Below are 21260 nucleotides of genomic sequence, written 5' to 3'. Positions count from 1 at the left end.
AGTTTGAAAGCATAGAGTAGGTTGCTGTAGAGAATTCGCTCATAGCTCATCTGGTAAAGAATCTGCCTGCAATGCAGGAGACCCTGGTTCGATCTCTGGGTGGGGAAGATCCACTGGGGAAGGGAAAGGCTACCCACTCCAGTATTTTGACCTGGAGAATTCCATGGACTGTATAGTCCATGCGGTCGCAAAGAGTTGGACACAACTGAGCAACTTTCGGTTCACTTCCTAGCGCTCTTGAACTTGTAGACTGATGCGCATGTAATTTAACTAACCTGGGATTTGAGGTAAGACTCAGCATCTATTGAGCACCACCCTTCATAAGCCAGGCCTTTTGCTGAGCATTTTCCATTCCATCAGCTTTGGCCCAGCAACGTCACATGACCTCCCAGTGAGATGACGATAGAGTAAGCACTCAGGTGGTTCTTAACAGGTGTCTGACACTGACACAGCTTTACAGGTCTCAACTCCTGTGATCCTCACATCACTCCTGGGAGTTGGGTGAATTATTATCACCTCATTTTGCAGAGGAGGGAAGCTAGAAAACAGCACAGGTAGCTCAAGAGTCTGGGCTTATCACCACCATACATTGCTACTAGGACTCCTGAAAAATAAAAGTAGAAGAAAATTTTCTTCCTTGGAAAGCACACAGTGGGGGGTAGAAGGTACACGTACATTTGTAAAGTACCTACTGTGTGCTCGGGGATTGTGCAATCAAAGTGCTGCGAAGGTCCTTTCTGCACAGATTTCATGTTCCGGGGGGAAGATGTCAGAGCAAACACGCTGAGTCATGCAGTCGCTGTGGGAGGGGCAGAGGGTGGGTGGTCAGGGAAGGCTTCTGGGAGGAGGTGGTCTTTGAAGGGAGGGCCCGTTGAAGAGGTGGACAGTACAGGGAGGCAGCATGGGGAAGCTCTGCAGGTGTGGAGGGCCTTCGGGGTCCAAGAGAGGGAGTGTGCAGAATGGCGTGAGCATAGAGTGTGTGGGTGGTGGTGATGGGAAACCAGGCTTGGGAGCTTGGTAGAGGCAAGTGGGGAAGTTTTGTTGTTCAGCCACTAGGTCATGTCAGATTCGTTGCGACCCCATGGACTGCAGCCCTCCAGACTCCTCTGTCCTCCACTGTCTCCCAGAGTTTGCTCAAATTCTTGTCCATTGAGTCGGTGATGCTACCTAACCATCTCATCCTCTGCTGCCTCCTTCCCCTTTTGCTTTCAGTCTTTCTCACCATCAGGGTCTTTTCCAATGTGTCAGCTCTTCGCATCAGGGAAAGGGGTATGAGAGCTAAATCAAGGAGTCTGCCAGTGGGAAGCCGTAAAAATCTTTTTGACAAGGACTGATATATTCAAACGTGTAGTTAGGATCTCTCTGCCTCTGTAGACAGGAGAGGGAAGGGAGGAGAATCAGGAGCAGAGAACACGGTAAGGAAGTTTCAGTTAATACAGGTGAATCAACAGACGAAGTCTGTGACTTAGGTTATAGTGTGGGCAGTTTGACCATGGAAAATGTGAGGCACAATATATTTTGGAGATGAAGTTGATAGATTTGTTTCTGTCTTTTGTAGTGATCTAGGTTGGTACTAGATAAAATATAGAGTTGATTCTCATTATTTGCAGATTTCATATTTGCAAATTTGCCCACTTGCTGAAATTTATCTGTAACCCTCGAATCAGTTCTTATGGTGCTTGCATGGTCACTTGCAGAGCAGTGAAAAATTCATGTCACCTGATGGTCACATTCCCAGCAGAGGTCAAACCAGCCAGGCATCTCTGTTTCCTTGTTTTAGCTCTCCCACCCATCCTCTTAGTCAGCTATTTAGTGTCACCTTTTTCTTCCTTGTTCTTTTTGTTGGTGACTTAGCTGTTTATTTATTTATTTATTTATTTTCATTTATTTTTATTAGTTGGAGGCTAATTTCTTCACAACATTGTAGCGGGTTTTGTCATACATTGACATGAATCAGCCATGGATTTACATGTATTCCCCATCCCGATACCCCCTCCCACCTCCCTCTCCACCCGATCCCTCTGGGTCTTCCCAGTGCACCAGCCCCGAGCACTTGTCTCATGCATCCAACCTGGTCTGGTGATCTGTTTCACTATAGATAATACATATGCTGTTCTCTCAAAACATCCCACCCTCGCCTTCTCCCACAGAGTCCACAAGTCTGTTCTGTACATCTGAGTCTCTTTTTCTGTTTTGCATATAGGGTTATTGTTACCATCTTTCTAAATTCCATATACATGTGTTAGTATGCTGTAATGTTCTTTATCTTTCTGGCTTACTTCACTCTGTATAATGGGCTCCAGTTTCATCCATCTCATTAGAACTGATTCAAATGAATTCTTTTTAATGGCTGAGTAATATTCCATGGTGTATATGTACCACAGCTTCCTTATCCATTTGTCTGCTGATGGGCATCTAGGTTGCTTCCATGTCCTGGCTATTAGAAACAGTGCTAGAATGAACATTGGGGTGCATGTGTCTCTTTCATATCTGGTTTCCTCAGTGTGTATGCCCAGAAGTGGGATTGCTGGGTCATATGGCAGTTCTATTTCCAGTTTTTAAAGAAATCTCCACACTGTTCTCCATAGTGGCTATACTAGTTTGCATTCCCACCAACAGTGTAAGAGGGTTCCCTTTTCTCCACACCCTCTCCAGCATTTATTGCTTGCAGACTTTTGGATAGCAGCCATCCTGACTGGCATGTAATGGTACCTGATTGTGGTTCTGATTTGCATTTCTCTGATAATGAGTGATGTTGAGAATCTTTTCATGTGTTTGTTAGCCATCTGTATGTCTTCCTTGGAGAAATGTCTGTTTATTTCTTTGGCCCATTTTTTGATTGGGTCATTTATTTTTCTGGAATTGAGTTTCAGGAGTTGCTTGTATATTTTTGAGATTAATCCTTTGTCTGTTGCTTTGTTTGCTATTATTTTCTCCCAATCTGAGGGCTGTCTTTTCACCTTGCTTATAGTTTCCTTTGTTGTGCAAAAGCTTTTGAGTTTCATTAGGTCCCATTTGTTTATTTTTGCTTTTATTTCCAATATTCTGGGAGATGGGTCATAGAGGATCCTGCTGTGATTCATGTCGGAGAGTGTTTTGCCTATGTTCTCCTCTAGGAGTTTTATAGTTTCTGGTCTTACATTTAGATCTTTAATCCATTTTGAGTTTATTTTTTGTGTATGGTGTTAGAAAGTGTTCTAGTTTCATTCTTTTACAAGTGGCTGACCAGTTTTCCCAGCACCACTTGTTAAAGAGGTTGTCTTTTTTCCATTGTATATCCTTGCCTCCTTTGTCAAAGATAAGGTGTCCATAGGTTCATGGATTTATCTCTGGGCTTTCTATTCTGTTCCATTGATCTATATTTCTGTCTTTGTGCCAGTACCATACTGTCTTGATGACTGTGGCTTTGTAGTAGAGTCTGAAGTCAGGCAGGTTGATTCTTCCAGTTCCATTCTTCTTTCTCAAGATTACTTTGGCTATTCGAGGTTTTTTGTATTTCCATACAAATTGTGAAATTATTTGTTCTAGTTCTGTGAAAAATACCATTGGTAGCTTGATAAGGATTGCATTGAATCTATAGATTGCTTTGGGTAGAATAGCCATTTTGACAATATTGATTCTTCCAATCCATGAACACGGTATGTTTCTCCATCTGTTTGTGTCCTCTTTGATTTCTTTCACCAGTGTTTTATAGTTTTCTATGTATAGGTCTTTTGTTTCTTTAGGTAGATATACTCCTAAGTATTTTATTCTTTTTGTTTCAATGGTGAATGGTATTGTTTCCTTAATTTCTCTTTCTGTTTTTTCATTGTTAGTGTATAGGAATGCAAGGGATTTCTGTGTGTTAATTTTATATCCTGCCACTTTACTATATTCATTGATTAGCTCTAGTGATTTTCTGGTAGAGTCTTTAGGGTTTTCTATGTAGAGGATCATGTCATCTGCAAACAGCGAGAGTTTCACTTCTTCTTTTCCTGTCTGGATTCCTTTTACTTCTTTTTCTGCTCTGATTGCTGTGGCCAAAACTTCCAACACTATGTTGAATAGTAGTGGTGAGAGTGGGCACCCTTGTCTTGTTCCTGATTTCAGGGGAAATGCTTTCAATTTTTCACCATTGAGGGTGATGCTTGCTGTGGGTTTGTCATTATATAGCTTTTATTATGTTGAGGTATGTTCCTTCTATTCCTGCTTTCTGGAGAGTTTTAATCATAAATGGATGTTGAATTTTGTCAAAGGCTTTCTCTGCATCTATTGAGATAATCATATGGTTTTTATCTTTCAATTTGTTAATGTGGTGTATTACATTGATTGATTTGTGGATATTAAAGAATCCTTGCATTCCTGGGATAAAGCCCACTTGGTCATGGTGTATGATTTTTTAAAATGTTGTTGGATTCTGTTTGCTAGAATTTTGTTAAGGATTTTTGCATCTATGTTCATCAGTGATATTGGCCTGTAGTTTTCTTTTTTTGTGGCATCTTTGTCTGGTTTTGGAATTAGGGTGATGGTGGCCTCATAGAATGAGTTTGGAAGTTTTCCTTCTTCTGCAATTTTCTGGAAGAGTTTGAGTAAGATATGTGTTAGCTCTTCTCTAAATTTTTGGTAGAATTCAGCTGTGAAGCCATCTGGCCCTGGGCTTTTGTTTGCTGGAAGATTTCTGATTACAGTTTCGATTTCCTTGCTTGTGATGGCTCTGTTAAGATCTTCTATTTCTTCCTGGTTCAGTTTTAGAAAGTTATACTTCTCTAAGAATTTGTCCATTTCTTCCAAGTTGTCCATTTTATTGGCATAGAGCTGCTGGTAGTAGTCTCTTATGATCCTTTGTATTTCAGTGTTGTCTGTTGTGATCTCTCCATTTTCATTTCTAATTTTGTTAATTTGGTTCTTCTCCCTTTGTTTCTTAATGAGTCTTGCTAATGGTTTGTAAATTTTTTTTTTTTTTTCAAAAAACCAGCTTTTAGCTTTGTTGATTTTTGCTATGGTCTCTTTAGTTTCTTTTGCATTTATTTCTGCCCTAATTTTTAAGATTTCTTTCCTTCTACTAACCCTGGGGTTCTTCATTTCTTCCTTCTCTATTTGCTTTAGGTGTAGAGTTAGGTTATTTATTTGGCTTTTTTCTTGTTTCTTGATGTAAGCCTGTAATGCTATGACCCTTCCCCTTAGCACTGCTTTTACAGTGTCCCATAGGTTTTGGGTTGTTGTGTTTTCATTTTCATTCATTTCTATGCAGATTTTGATTTCTTTTTTGATTTCTTCTATGATTTGTTGGTTATTCAGAAGCGTGTTATTTAGCCTCCATATGTTTGAGTTTTTAACAATTTTTTTCCTGTAATTGAGAGCTAATCTTACTGCACTGTGGTCAGAAAAGATGACTGGAATGATTTCAATTTTTTTGAATTTTCCAAGACCAGATTTATGGCCCAGGATGTGATCTATTCCGGAGAAGTTTCCATGTGCAGTTGAGAAAAAGGTGAAGTTGATTGTTTTGGGGTGAAAATGTCCTATAGATATCAGTTAGGTCTAGCTGGTCCATTGTGTCATTTAAGGTTTGTGTTTCCTTGTTAATTTTCTGTTTAGTTGATCTATCCATAGTTGTGAGTCGGGTATTAAAGTCTCCCACTATATTGTGTTACTATTAATTTCCTCTTTCATACTCGTTAGTGTTTGCCTTACATATTGTGGTGCTCCTATGTTGGGTGCATATATATTTATAATTGTTATATCTTCTTTTTGGATTGTTCCTTTGATCATTATGTAGTGTCCTTCTTTGTCTCTTTTCACATCCTTTATTTGAAAGTCTATTTTATCTGATATGAGTATTGCGATTCCTGCTTTCTTTTGCTCTCCGTTTGTGTGAAATATTTTTTTCCAGCCCTTCACTTTTAGTCTGTGTGTGTCCCTTGTTTTGAGGTGGGTCTCTTGTAGACAGCATATATAGGGGTCTTGTTTTTGTATCCATTCAGCCAATCTTTGTCTTTTGGTTGGGGCATTCAACCCATTTATATTTAAGGTAATTATTGATAGGTGTGGTCCTGTTGCCATTTACTTTGTTGTTTTGGGTTCGCGTTTATGATTTAGCTGTGTAAAATGTCCCTCCCCACCCAGAGTAGGGCTGAAATGCTGTCTAGGATTCCTAAGCACTGGAAGGCTGTAATACACCTAACAGAGGAAAGCAGGTTTTAGATAAGCTTCATCCAAGCATGAGTCAGTGTACTACCGGTCATGAGTTCAGTGTTTATGGATCAGCAATATATATCACATGAGATGTCTTTAAACAGAAACATACATCTATCAAATTTATATATTGATCTGTTAATAAATATATTGTAACCAGAGATTTGAAGGAACCTAACCCTGTATTTCCCTTAGGAACAATGGTTCAGTATTTGTGGTGACTCTGTAGAGCACACTATTGTGAATAACAAGAATCAACCATATTTATATTTGTATATAAGTATATGCAGAATATGGGGCTTCCCTGGTGGCCCAGCGGTAAAGAATCCACCTGCAATTCAGGAGCCACAGGAAGCATGGGTTCGATCCCTGGGTTGGAAGATCCCCTGGAGGAGGGCATGGCAACCCACTCCAGTATTCTTGCCTGGAGAACCCCATGGACAGAGGAGCCTGGTGAGTTACAGTCCATAGGGTTGCAAAGAGTCCGAGCTGACTGAAGAGACTTTGCATGCATGCATGTGCGCAATACACAACCCAGACTTTCTTGAAATCTTTACAGTGGAAAAACATAGCAAGGTACAGAACAACATGTGAAATCTGAAGGAATGCAAGATGGTGGGGCGTGCGCAAGTGCATGGGTGAGCATGTGTGTGAGGTTGGTTGGTCCCAGGAACACAGTGTAACTTCAAAGTGCCTTTAGGAGTCTCTGACTAAGTTTGGCCCTATGCAGAACCCAGCAGGGTTTTTTTTTTTTTTTTTAATTTAGACTAATTGCTTTACAATGTTGTGTTGGTTTCTGCCACACAACATGAATCAGCTGTAAGTATGCATATATCGCCTCCCTCTCGAGTCTCCCTCACTGCTCTCTCCCCATCATTGGTCCCTCCAGGCCATCACAGAGCATCAAGCTGAACCCCCAGTGTTACAGAGCAGCCAGCTGGCTCTCTGTGCAGCACCCGCTCTCTATTTTACACATGGTGGTGTGTATATATGTCAATGATACTCTCTCAATTCATCCCGCCCTCTCCCTCCCCCACTACATCCACAAGTCTGTTCTCCGTGTCCCACCAGGGCTCTAGAGCAGTGGTTCCCAAGAGTGGAATGTAGGCCAATGCTGGACTGCCACATCTAAAGCCCCAGAGATGCTTTCAAATGCAGATTCCTGGCCCCACTTCCGCAAAGCCTGATGTAAAGGGCCAGCTCCCCAGGGAGATCCTGATCATAGCCAGGTTTGGGAAGCACTGCTCCAGGGCCTGCACCTCCAAATCATGCAGAAGCACTCACGGTTTCTCTACCCTCTAACAACTTTAATTCTTGTTGCTTCTGATTTGCAGACACGGAGATATATTCATGAACCACACTGAAAACTGGATCGGCTCTCAGTACAAGAAAGTGGTTTACAGGGAATACACCAATGGAGAATTTGTGGAGATCAAAGCTCGACCGCCACAAGAGGAGCATTTGGCACTCCTGGGTATGGCACAGATCACAGCCGTACACTGCCAGCATGCACGCACGCGCACACACACACACACACACACACACACACCCGGTTAGACATCTGCCCAAGAAGGAATGGAAGGAACAGAGTAGCCTGACTGCATTCATCCAAGGCAGACAGCTTTCTGCTCTCCCATTGTCAGGGAGCGTGCTGTGTGCTCAGCTCACACAAATGGTAGCATAAGAAGACCAGCAGATAACACACAAACATGAATCCCTGTCATCCAGGCAGTCTAACCAGCACCTGCTGCCACGAAGGTCCTTGGCTGCCCCTCTGCTGAGCCAGAAAACTTTCATCTGAAACACCGATGCCTCGTAACAGCAGGCAGAGCATTTACATAGCTTCTCCAAGGTTATCAGTCATCCATGGCCAGTGCCTTAACACACCATGAAAATCATTCTGACAAAAGAGGAACCTTTTACTCGAGAAGCAGTGCTTGGGTGAACAGCAAGGATTCAGTGCCCTGACTTCCTGGCCTTCTCAGAACTTACTCCATCTGTCTGACACCCTGGGCTGCCCAAGAGATTGGATAAGTTCTTCCTGCTAACCTTCCCCGCTTGTCACCTGAATGTCACCCCATCGTGAAGATGAGATCTTAAAGCAGAGGGCTAATCTAGATGACTTTGCCGTTTTTAAATCGACAAGGCAACATATAAATACTAAGGCTTTAATATGTTTCTTATTATCAAAATAATGCACCACACGATTATTTGCTTCATAAATTATTAACCACCCCATCCATCTTCACCATCTGCTAACATCAGCTCCCACGCTTGTTTTTCATACCAATGAGTCATCTGCCATGGGAACATTCCTTCTTTTGAATCTCTGAGTCAGAGAACAGATCTCTGAAAAATGGGTGTTGATTCTGCAGAGGGGGCTGGGCTCAATTTGGTTTGCTCAGGAAAAGTAAACAGACCAGCAACTTCATCAGAGGCAAACTCAGCACCGCTTCAGTTGGGGGTGCAGAAGGCCCATCTGTTCGTTCGCTGCAGATCAGGGAGAGGCCTGAACCCCGGAAACTGCCAAGGCCCCAGGACAGGCACACTGGTCATCACTGCTCCCTGTGACCCACCAGGCAGTAAACCAGAAGGCATTCACCCCTTCTAACCAAAACAGCAAAGCATGTGCAATCTAAGTGGTAATGAAAATATATTGATTTTATTACATGTATGCACATGCCCCGTCTGTAACTACCCCAAAACTGCTTTTAAAAACATGCCTAAATTTTTCTTTTCTAGCTTTATCATTTAAAAAAACTGTGCTTTTCAGACACTGTCTGATTCATACTAAATATTTGTTTTAAAGATAATAATAGTCCAACAAATTTAGATTTATTTAGGCCTTTATCAGTACAGTCCAGGACTGGTTCCAGGAGATTGGTTCCAGAAACTTCACAGGCACCAAAATGCTCAAGTCTCTTGCAGTAAATGGCTTAGTACTGTTGGCCCTCTATGTCTGCATCCATGAATACCGGCAACCAACTGAATTTCTCAGGAAAGCATTAAAACCATGATTGAACCAGTGAATGATGGATGAGTGTGGTCCGACTCTCAACTGTGAGTGTATCTCCCTGTGAACATAGTGTGCAAATACATCCCAAGAACCTCAGGGATCAGATCTGTGGTGCTTCCACTGAAGTCTGTTTCCACCTCTCTCAAGTGATCCCTGCATGAGTGATGCTCTGTCAGTGTGGCTGAGCAAACTGCATCTGCGTCTTGTTCTGGGGACCAATGGGCACCTGTGCTGGGTGAGGGCATCCCACAGCAATGAGGGTACAGACCTCTCCAGGGATGTGTGTGCTGATTTCCACTGGCACTCAGGCTGGTTGCTTCTAACAGAAACGTGTACACACTTTCTGAAGAGTGCATGTCTCATGCAGGTATCCAAATACTGAGAAGTAGCATTGGATGTTTGGAATCCAATTTCATTAGTGAAATCACCATATTGATCATAAATCAATATGCTTATGTTTTAATTTTGTTGTCTTAGAAATTCCTTTTATACTCATTATTTCATTGCATCCTCACTATTATTATATCTGTTTACCAGATAATGAGCACTTTTAAACTAACCAAAGGTTACACACAGGGGGATTACAATGGAAACTCACCATGTGTTGTGGATATAGTTTTTCCTGGAGAGTATGTCTCAGCAGTAGTAAAAATTTAAGCATTTATTGAGTACTTACTATGTCTCAATTTACTGAAATTAGCACTTTACATATGTTACTTTATCTAATCCTTACTGTAAACCTTTGAGAAAAGTAATCATGTAACATGTAATCTGACCATGTTACAGATGAGGAATTTGACTCAGGTAGGTTACTTGACTTACTCAAAGCCTCTCTAATAAGTAAGTGAAGGAGGCAACTGATCCAACTGCAAAACATATCATGATATTTAATGCTACCCAATGTCACCTGCTAGAGGAAATACACTAATAACAAGGCTAACCTTTGTTTATTTTGTCAAATACTACCTACACATGAATTACACCAATGTTGAAAAGAGCAATGATAATGCACACAGACCTGTGTTTGCCTTTAGGCCCAATGATTCACGCCGAGGTGGGAGACACCATCCTGATCATATTTATGAACAAGGCCAGTAGGCCCTACTCCATCTCAGCCCAGGGCGTGGAGGACACCGATAGTGGGAAGCGGCTCCAAGTGCCCGTCACAAAGCCAGGTAACTTACCCTGGAGGTCTGCTCCATGCTGATGAGTACTCCAGGCTCAACTCCTTTCTTTTCTGATCTCTGAAGGGTCTCGGAAAGCTCATTGTAACATCATTACTCCATTATGTTCCATCTAATTACCCTGATATGAAATTACTATTCAGCCAATGACTGTTTATGGAGTTTCTAGGGCTCTATTAGAAACCTTAAAGGGTATTAAGACATAATAACAGCTAGCACATACTGAATGTTAGCCTTGTGCCAGCTTTTAAATTCAGAAAAAAATTAAAAAACTCACTTATTCTTGTAATAACTCAGGGAGGTAGACACTAACATATTTCATTGAGCCTAATACCATTGATTATAATGGCCATTGTTACTTTGTTATTAAAGGAAAAAAAAGTGCTGTCAGGACTTCCCTGGTGGTTGAGTAGTTAAGAATCTGCCTCCCAATGTGGGGAACTTGGCTCAATCCCTGACTGAGGAGCTAAGACACCATGTGTAACTAAGCCTGCACACCGCCACTACTGAGCCCTTGAACTCTGGAGCCCAGGCACTGCCACAAAGATCATGTGTGTTGCAACTAAGACCCAAAGTGGCCAAATAAATAAATACATTTTTTAAATGCTGCCAATTAAACTTTAACATGCCACTGATGGAAAGATACATCTTGGCATCAGATATGCTAAATTGTGAAAATGCACATCCTGTTATTGATGAAATCTGGTAGTGTTACATTCATTTAACAGGTAACTGAGGCAAAGAGGAGTAAAGAGTTCAACCTGGATAGACATTAGTAATGGTGGAGCCTGTTTGACCTCAGGTCCTGAGCTCTTAACCATGAATTTCTCTCAAGATGCTTAAAATGAGTTTGGAAGAAAAAAAAAAGACAGACAAGATGAATCATTTCAGCAATAATACAGATGATACATGTTGAAATTCTAAGTGGTGAAGATTTTCAAGAATATATCTGAGAGGGTTGATAAAATTTCAGAGAAAGAAAATCCATGAAGACTCGTTTAATTAGGAACAGTTAAGAAAAGCTTTATAAAGGAGATAGAACTCTAATTGTGTTTTTTAAACCGAAGTATATAGTTGATTTACAATGTTGTGCCAATCTTCAAAGTATAACAAAAGTGACTCAGTTATACACATGATATCACTTACATGTGGAATCTAAAATATTGCACGAGGGAATCTATCTACAAAACAGAAACAGACTCATAGCCACAGAGAACAGACTTGTGTTGCCAAGGCACAGGAAGGGAGAGGCATGGACTGGGATTCTGGGGTTAGTTCAGTTCAGCTGCTCAGTCGTGTCCGACTCTTTGCAAACCCGTGAACCACAGAATGCCAGGCATCTCTGTCCATCACCAACTCCTGGAGTTTACCCAAACTCATGTCCATTGAGTAGGTGATGCCATCTAACCACCTCATCCTGTGTTATCCCCTTCTCCTCCTGCCCTCAATCTTTCCCAACATCAGGGTCTTTTCAAGTGAGTCAGCTCTTCACATCAGGTGGCCAAAGTATTGGAGTTTCACCTTCAGCATCAGTCTTTCCAATGAATACTCAGGACTGATTTTTTCTAGGATTGACTGGTTAGAACTCTTTGCAGTTCAAGAGACTCCTAAGAGTCTTCTCCAACACCACAGTTCAAAAGCATCAATTCTTCAGTGCTCAGCTTTCTTTATGGTCCAACTCTCACATCTATACATGACTACTGGAAAAACCATAGCTTTGACTAGATGGACCTTTGTAGGCATAGTAATGTCTCTGTTCTTTAATATGCTGTCGAGGTTTGTCATGGCTTTTCTTCCAAGGAGCAAGCGTCTTTTAATTTCATGGCTGCAATCACCATCTACAGTGATTTTGGAGCCCAAAAAATAAAGTCTGACACTATTTGCACTGTTTCCCCATCTATTGGCCATGAAGTGATGGGACCAGATGCCATGATCTTAGTTTTTTGAATATTGAGCTTTAAGCCAAATTTTTCACTCTCCTCTTTGACTTTCATCAAGAGGCTCTTTAGTTCTTCTTCACTTTCTGTCATAAGAGTGGTGTCATCTGCATATCTGAGGTTATTGAATTTCTCCTGGCAATCTTGATTCCAGTTTGTGCTTCATCCAGCCCAGCATTTCTCATGATGTACTGTACATAAGGGTTAAATAAGCAGGGTGACAATATACAGCCTTGATGTGTTTTTGATGTATTGAAAGCCGAGAAGATTTCACAATTTAATGAGCTTCCATAAATTTTACACAGTTGAAATGTGGTTGTAATAAGTGTTAAGAGCCACTGTTACAAAACTGATAGCTACCCCATAGGCATAATTATGAGGGAGTTATATTCCATTTTACCTCTTCTGACTACATAATAACATTATAATAATACTATGAGTTGAGTGTCCGATTCTTTGCGACCTCATGGACTGCTGCACGCCAGGCTTCCCTGTCCATCACCAACTCCCAGAACTTGCTCAAACTCATTTCCATCGAGTTGGTGATGCCATTCAACTAGCTCATCCTCTGTCATCCCCTCCTCTCCTGCCTTCAATCTTTCCCAGCATCAGGGTCTTTTCCAGTGAGACAGGTCTTTGCATCAGGTGGCCAAAATATTGAAATTTCAGCTTCAGCATCAGTCCTTCCAATGAATATTCAGGACTGATTTCCTTTAGGATGGACTGGTTGGATCTCCTTGCAGTCCAAGGGACTCTCAAGAGTCTTCTCCAACAACACAGTTCAAAAGCATCAATTCTTCAGCACTCAGCTTTCTTTATAGTCCAACTGTCACATCCATACATGACTACTGGAAAAACCATAGCTTTGATCAGATGGACCTTTGTTGGCATAGTAATGTCTCTGCTTTTTAAATGCTATCTAGGTTGGTCATAGTTTTTCTTCCAAGGAGCAAGTGTCTTTTAATTTCATGGCTGCAGTCACTATCTGCAGTGATTTTGGAGCTGAAACAAATAAAGTCTTTCACTATTTCCATTGTTCCCCATCTATTTGCCATGAAGTGATGAGACCGGATGCCATGATCTTAGTTTTCTGAATGTTGAGTTTTAAGCCAACTTTTTCACTCCCTTCTTTCACTTTCATCCAGAGGCTCGTTAGTTCCTCTTTGCTTTCTGTCATAAGGGTTGTGTCATCTGCATATCTGAGGTTATTGATATTTCTCCTGGCAATCTTGATTCTAGCTTGTGCTTCAACCAGCCTGGAATTTTGCATGATATACTCTGCATATAAATTAAATAAGCAGGATGACAATACACAGCTTTGACATACTCCTTTCCTAATTTGGAACCGGTCTTGTTTCATATCCAGTTGTAACTGTTGCTTCTTGACCTGCATACAGACTTCTCTGGAGGCAGGTAACATGGTCTGGTATTCCCTACTCTTTAAGAATTTTCCACAATTTGGTGTGATCCACACAGTCAAAGGCTTTGGCAGAGTCAATAAAGCAGAAGTAGATGTTTTTCTGGAATTCGCTTGCTTTTTTGGTGATCCAATGGATGTTGGCAGTTTCATCTATGGTTCCTCTGCCTTTTCTAAATCCAGCTTGAACATCTGGAAGTTCTGGGTTCATGCACTGTTGAAGCATGCCTTGGAGATTTTGAGCATTACTTTGCTAGTGTGTGAGATGAGTGCAATTGTGTGCTAGTTTGAGCATTCTTTGGCATTGCCTTTCCTTGGGATTGGAATGAAAACTGACCTTTTCCAGAAATGGTGTGGACCTAACAGAAGCAGTCCTTCCAATGAACACCCAGGACTGATCTCCTTTAGGATAGGCTGGTTGGATCTCCTTGCAGTCCAAAGGCCTCACAAGAGTCTTCTCCAACACCACAGTTCAAAAGCATCAATTCTTTGGCACTCAGCTTTCTTCACAGCCCAACTCTCACATCCATACATGACCTCTGGAAAAACCATAGCCTTGACTAGGTGAACCTTTGTTGGCAAAGTAATGTCTCTGCTTTTTAATATGCTATCTAGGTTGGTCATAACTTTCCTTCCAAGGAGTAAGCGTCTTTTAATTTCATGGCTGCAGTCACCATCTGCAGTGATTTTTGAGTCCCCAAAAATAAAGTCTGACACTGTTTCCACTGTTTCCCCATCTATTTGCCATGAAGTGATGAGACCGGATGCCATGATCTTAGTTTTCTGAATATTGAGCTTTAACCCAAATTTTTCACTCTCCTCTTTGACTTTCATCAAGAGGCTCTTTAGTTCTTCACTTTTTGCCATAAGGGTGGTGTCATCTGCATGTCTGAGGTTATTGATATTTCTCCTGGCAATCTTGATTCCAGCTTGTGCTTCTTCCAACCCAGCATTTCTCATGATGATCTCTGCATGTAAGTTAAATAAGCAGGGTGACAATATACAGCCTTGACATACCCCTTTTCCTATTTGGAACCACTCTGTTGTTCCACGTCCAGTTCTAACTGTTGCTTCCTGACCTGCATACAGTTTTCTCAAGAGACAGGTCAGGTGGTCTGATATTCCCATCTCTTTAAGAATTTTCCACAGTTTATTGTAATCCACACAGTCAAAGGCTTTGGCATAATCAATGAAGCAGAAATAGATGTTTTTCTGGAACTCTCTTGCTTTTTCCATGGTCCAGCGGATGTTGGCAATTTGATCTCTGGTTCCTCTGCCTTTTCTAAAACCAGCTTGAACATCTGGAAGTTCACAGTTCACGTATTGCTGAAACCTGGCTTGGAGAATTTTGAGCATTACTTTACTAGTGTGGGAGATGAGTGCAATTGTATGGTAGTTTGAGCATTCTTTGGCATTGCCTTTCTTTGGGATTGGAATGAACACTGACTTTTTCCAGTCCTGTGGCCACTGCTGAGTTTTCCAAATTTCCTGGCATATTGAGTGTAGCACTTTCACAGCATCATCTTTCAGGATTTGAAATAGCTCAACTGGAATTCCATCACATCCACTAGCTTTGTTCATAGTGATGTTTTCTAAGGCCCACTTGACTTCACATTCCAGGATGTCTGGCTCTAGGTGAGTGATCATACCATCGTGATTATCTGGGTCATGAAGATCTTTTTCGTACAGTTCTTCTGTGTATTCTTGCCACCTCTTCCTAATATCTTCTGCTTCTGTTAGGTCCATACCATTTCTGTCCTTTATCGAGCCCATCTTTGCATGAAATGTTCCCTTGGTATCTCTAATTTTCTTGAAGAGATCTCTAGTCTTTCCCATTCTGTTGTTTTCCTCTATTTCTTTGCACTGATCGCTGAGGAAGGCTTTCTTATCTCTCCTGGCTATTCTTTGGAACTCTGCATTCAAATGGGAATATCTTTCCTTTTCTCCTTTGCTTTTCGATTCTCTGCTTTTCACAGCTATTTGTAAGGCCTCCTCAGACAGCCATTTTGGTTTTTGCATTTCTTTTCCATGGGGATGGTCTTTTCTCCTGTCTCCTGTACAATGTCATGAACCTCTGTCCATAGTTCATCAGGCACTCTGTTTATCAGATCTAGTCCCTTAAATCTATTTCTCACTGCCACTGTATAATCATAAGGGATTTGATTTAGGTCATACCTGAATGGTCTAGTAGTTTTCTCCACTTTTTTCAATTTAAGTCTGAATTTGGCAATAAGGAGTTCATGATCTAAGCCACAGTCAGCTCCCGGTCTTGTTTTTGCTGACTGTATAGAGCTTCTCCATCTTTGGCTGCAAAGAATATAATCAATCTGATTTTGGTGTTGACCATCTGGTGATATCCATGTGTAGAGTCTTCTCTTGTGTTGTTGAAAGAGTGTGTTTGCTATGACAAGTGTGTTCTCTTGGCAAAACTCTATTAGCCTTTGCCCTGCTTCAATCCGTACTCCAAGGCCAAATTTGCCTGTTACTCCAGGTGTTTCCTGACTTCTTACTTTTGCATTCCAGTCCCCTATAATGAAAAGGATATCTTTTTTGGGTGTTAGTTCTAAAAGGCTTGTACATCTTCATAGAACTGTTCAACTTCAGCTTCTTCAGCGTTACTGGTTGGGGCATAGGTTTGGATTACCGTGAGAGAATGGTTTGCCTTGGAAATGAACGGAGATCATTCTGTCATTTTTGAGATTGCATCCAAGTACTGCATTTCAGACTCTTTTGTTGACCATGATGGCTACTCCATTTCTTCTAAGGGATTCCTGCCCACAGTAGTAGATATAATGGTCATCTGAGTTAAATTCACCCATTCCAGTCTATCTTAGTTCGCTGATTCCTAGAATGTTGATGTTCACTCTTGCCATCTCCCATTTGACCACTTCCAATTTGCCTTGATTCGTGGACCTAACATTCCAGGTTCCTATGCAATATTGCTCTTTACAATGCTCTTTACAAGCACCGGACCTTGATTCCATCACCAGTCACATCCAAAACTGGGTATTGTTTTTGCTTTGGCTCCACCCCTTCATTCTTTCTGGAGTTATTTCTCCACTGATCTCCAGTAGCATATTGGGCACCTATCAACCTGGGGAGTTCCTCTTTCAGTAGCCTACCATTTTGCCTTTTCATACTGTTCATGGGGTTCTCAAGGCAAGAATACTGAAGTGGTTTGCCATTCCCTTCTCCAGTGGACCACATTCTGTCAGTCCTCTGCACCATGACCCATCCGTCCTGGGTGGCCCCACACGGCATGGCCTAGTTTCATTGAGTTAGACAAGACTGTGGTCCATGTAATCAGATTGACTAGATTTCTGTGATTATGGTTTTGGTGTGTCTGCTCTCTGATGCCCTCTTGCAATACCTACCATCTTACTTGGGTTTCTCTTACCTTGGACGTGGGGTATCTCTTCACAGCTGCTCCAGCAAAGTGCAGCTGCTGCTCCTTACCTTGGACGGGGGGTAGCTCCTTACGGCCGCCCCTCCTGATCTTGAAAGTGGAGTAGCTCCTCTTGGCCCTCCTGCACCCACGCAACCTCTGTTTCTTGGATGTGGGGTAGCTCCTCTTGGCTTCATTGGAAGGACTGATGTTGAAGCTGAAACTCGAATACTTTGGCCATCTCATGCGAAGAGTTGACTCATTGGAAAAGACCCTGATGCTGGGAAGGATTGAGGGTGGGAGGAGAAGGGGATGGCAGAGGATGAGATGGCTGGATGGCATCGCCGACTCAATGGGCATGGGTTTGGGTAGACTCTGGGAGTTGGTGATGGACAGGGAGGCCTGGTGTGCTGTGATTCATGGGGTCGCAAAGAGTTGGACACGACTGAGTCACTGAACTGAACTGAACTAACAGAAGCAGAAGATATTAAGAAGAAGTGGCAAGAATACACAGAAGAACAGAAGAACTATAACAATGCTATAGCAATTTCAATAAAGATCATTAAATCAAAAATTTAAAGATGTAAAAAATAAGGAAAGAAAACAATCTAATGAATCAAAAAGTTAGCAAGCTACCTGTTTAAGGATGGGGTTGTAGGAAGGAAAATCTTTACTGGTTACTATTCCAATTTCTACCACTTCCTACCCCAGTATCAAAAGCTGCTTCAACCTGCATCAAGAAACTTTTCATGAACATCTAAATGTCTGTATACAGAGAAACAAGTAAATTTTGGAATATTTTTATAGTGGACTATTGTGTAGCCATTAAATGACATTTAAAAAAGATTTAATGAACAAGTTTTAATGAAAAAAAATGTTTTACATTACATGGGAAAGATTTGTTAAGCAAAGTACAAATATAGAAGAAAGACCAGAGGGAAATAAGCCAAAATGTTAATAATGGTTTCATCTTCATGGTGGTATTTTAAATAGCAATGTGATCATCTTTTCTACTTCACATTTTTTGTACTTTCTTCTTCCCTTCTTGCTTTGATGAAGAGGGAAATGGTTTAAAATGGATCAAAAAAATTATTAAATATATTTGTTTTTGATGGTTGAAGCAGCTTCAAAGGGAGGAAGAAAGGTGCCTATCAGTCATGAGAGGTGGGGGGTGGGGGCTTTGGTAGGGCTGTGGGCAAGCTGGTGTGACCCCTCCTGGTGGATGGACCCTGATGGTGAAGAGTAACAAGGGACACAGCTATGCTCCTCTAGGCTGACTGGACTTCTAAGAGTCCTAGATGTGAGGGCTGTCAGAGTAGGAAGAAAAATGATTATAGACTGTGGCAATGGAGCATTTTTTTCTTTTTTTAATTGAAGCCAGAGGTATTCAGTCCCCACAGGAGTCTCAAATAAGTCTGAATGGTTTGGGAGAACCCAGAGATTGGGGGTAGGAGCAAGAAACTAACTTAGTTCAGGCAAGTTGGATAAGAAAGTTTAATCAGGGTGTGCATGTGATGAAGAGTACAAGTTAGCATTTTAAGAAAAGTAAGCTCTGTCATCTTGGATTGTTTTGTGCTAATCTCCTGCAAAAACTCCAAAATCGCAACTTGCTTCTGAACAACCGTTGATAGGAGAATGTTGGATCCCACCAAAAAAGGATATCCCATGCACAATAAAAGACAGAAATGGTATGGACCTAACAGAAGCAGAAGATATTAAGAAGAGGTGGCAAGAATACATAGAAGAACTGTACAAAAAAGATCTTCATGACCCAGATAACCATGATGGTGTGATCACTCACCTAGAGCCAGACATCCTGGGATGTGAATTTAGGAAGTGGGAACTTCCTTAGGAAACATCACTACAAACAAAGCTAGTGGAGGTGATGGAATTCCAGTTGGGCTATTTCAAATCCTGAAAGACGACGCTGTGAAAGTGCTGCACTCAATATGCAAATTTGAAAAACTCAGCAGTGGCCACAGGACTGGAAAAGGTCAGTTTTCATTCCAATCCCAAAGAAAGGCAAGGCCAAAGAATGTTCAAACTGCCACACAATTGCGCTCATCTCACAAGCTAGTAAAGTAATGCTCAAAATTCTCCAAGTCAGGCTTCAACAGTACATGAACTGTGACCTTCCAGATGTTTAAGCTGGATTTAGAAAAGGCAGAGGAACTGGAGATCGAATTGCCAACATCTGCTGGGTTATAGAAAAAGCAAGAGAATTCAGAAAACCATCTGCTTCTGCTTTATTGACTATGCCAAAGCCTTTGACTGTGTGGCTCACACCAAACTGTGGAAAATTCTTAAAGAGATGGGAATACCAGACCACCTTATCTGCCTCCTGAGAAATCTGTATTCAGGTTAAGAAACAACAGTTAGAACTGAACATGGAACAACAGACTGGTTCTAAATAAGAAAAGGAGTATGTCAAGGCTGTGTATTGTCACCCTGCTTATTTAACTCATATGCAGAGTGTATCATGCAAAATGCTGGGCTGGATGAAGCACAAGCTGGAATCAAGATTGCCAGGAGAAATATCAATAACCTCAGACATGCAGATGACACCACCCTTATGGCAGAAAGTAAAGAGGAACTAAAGAGCTTATGGATGAAAGTGAAAGAGGAGAGTGAAAATGTTGGCTTAAAACTCAACATTCAGAAAACTAAGATCATGGCATCTGGTCCCATCACTTCATGGCAAATAGATGGGGAAACAATGGAAATAGTGAAAGACTTTATTTGTTTCGACTCCAAAATCACTGTAGATAGTGACTGCAGCCATGAAATTAAAAGACACTCTCTCCTTGGAAGAAAGCTATGACCAACTTAGATAGCACATTAAAAAGCAGAGACATTACTATGCCGACAAAAGTCCACCTAGTCAAAGCTGTGGTTTTTCAGTAGTCACGTATGGATGTGAGTGTTGGATCATAAAGAAACCTAAATGCCGAAGAATTGAACTTTTGAACTGTGGTGTTGGAGAAGACTCTTGAGAGTCCCTTGGACTGCAAGGAGATCCAACCAGTCCATCCTAAAGGAGATCAGTCCTGAATATTCATTGGAAGGACTGATGCTGAAGCTGAAGCTCCAATACTTTGGCCATCTGATGTGAAGAGCTGACACATTGGAAAAGACCTTGATGCTGGGAAAGATTGAAGGCAGGAGGAGAAGGGGACGACAGAGGACAAGATGGTTGGATGGTATCACTGACTCGATGGGCATGAGTTTGAGTAAGCTCTGGGAGTTGATGATGGACAGGGAAGCCTGGTGTGCTGCAGTCCATGGTTCACAAAGACTCGGACATGATTGAACTGATTTCAGTCAGATTTCCTCTCTCCTTCTTCTCCCCTTCCTCCATCTTCTTCGTCTTTTTTTCATTTTATCACTCAACAAACATTTACTGAGCATCCTCTTTTTGTTGAGAACTTGGCTTCCAGGTGGGTGGACAATGGATTGTTTCAACTTTAATAACCCCGCACCCATAGTCACTTGCATTTAGAAAGGTAAATATCAGCTATTTATCTTGTGATTACCAAGGCATGGGGTAAATCATGGAAACTAGACCTAAGAGGATATTGTGAACCAACTGCTTCATGAATGAACACAGGCCAAAATTTCATGCAAGTCTTCATTACTTTTGTTTTGCTTTGTGACTCAGATTCATCTATAAATTGTTTGTCCTTATAGGGTGAGGATGGGACTCAGATAGTTCAAAAGGAGATAATTTAAATGAGCCTTTTACAATGTGATTATCTTGATAACTCATGAGTAATATATATGGTTCCTCTGCAAGGCTCTGGGTCAGTCACAGGGGATTCACAGATATGGGGCCTGACCAGAGGGAGTGCATGTATTTGTTGCTACCATACATACAAACTAACTCTTGCATGGTGGCTCAGACGGTAAAGAATCTGCCTGAAACATGGGAGACTTAGGTTTGATCCCTGGGTTGGAAAGATCCCCTAGAGAAGGGCATGGCAATCTACTTTGGTGTTCTTGCCTGCAGAATTCCATGGACAAAGGAGCCTGGTGGGCTACACAGAGCCTGGCGGGATTGCACAGAGTCAGACATGACTGAGCGACTAACATTTAGGGGTTTCCCAGGTGGTGCTAGCCATAAAGAACCCGCCTGCCAATGCAGGAGACA

General features: G+C 41.6%; 1 protein-coding gene across 1 annotated transcript in view; it reads left to right on the top strand.

Annotated features, from left to right (window-relative positions):
• Positions 1-21260, top strand: part of HEPHL1 (hephaestin like 1) — a 97183-nt gene that overhangs the window by 64404 nt on the left and 11519 nt on the right. Inside the window, exons 13-14 of the mRNA XM_070457114.1 lie at positions 7509-7648; positions 10225-10365. Coding sequence (XP_070313215.1) covers positions 7509-7648; positions 10225-10365 — 281 coding nt within the window. The remainder of the gene's footprint in view (positions 1-7508; positions 7649-10224; positions 10366-21260) is intronic.

The sequence above is a fragment of the Odocoileus virginianus genome, chromosome 28 (assembly GCF_023699985.2).
Source record: "Odocoileus virginianus isolate 20LAN1187 ecotype Illinois chromosome 28, Ovbor_1.2, whole genome shotgun sequence".
Taxonomy (NCBI): Eukaryota; Metazoa; Chordata; class Mammalia; order Artiodactyla; family Cervidae; genus Odocoileus; species Odocoileus virginianus.
Note: the sequence above shows the minus strand (reverse complement) of the source record. Positions and strands in the feature narration are given on the sequence as shown.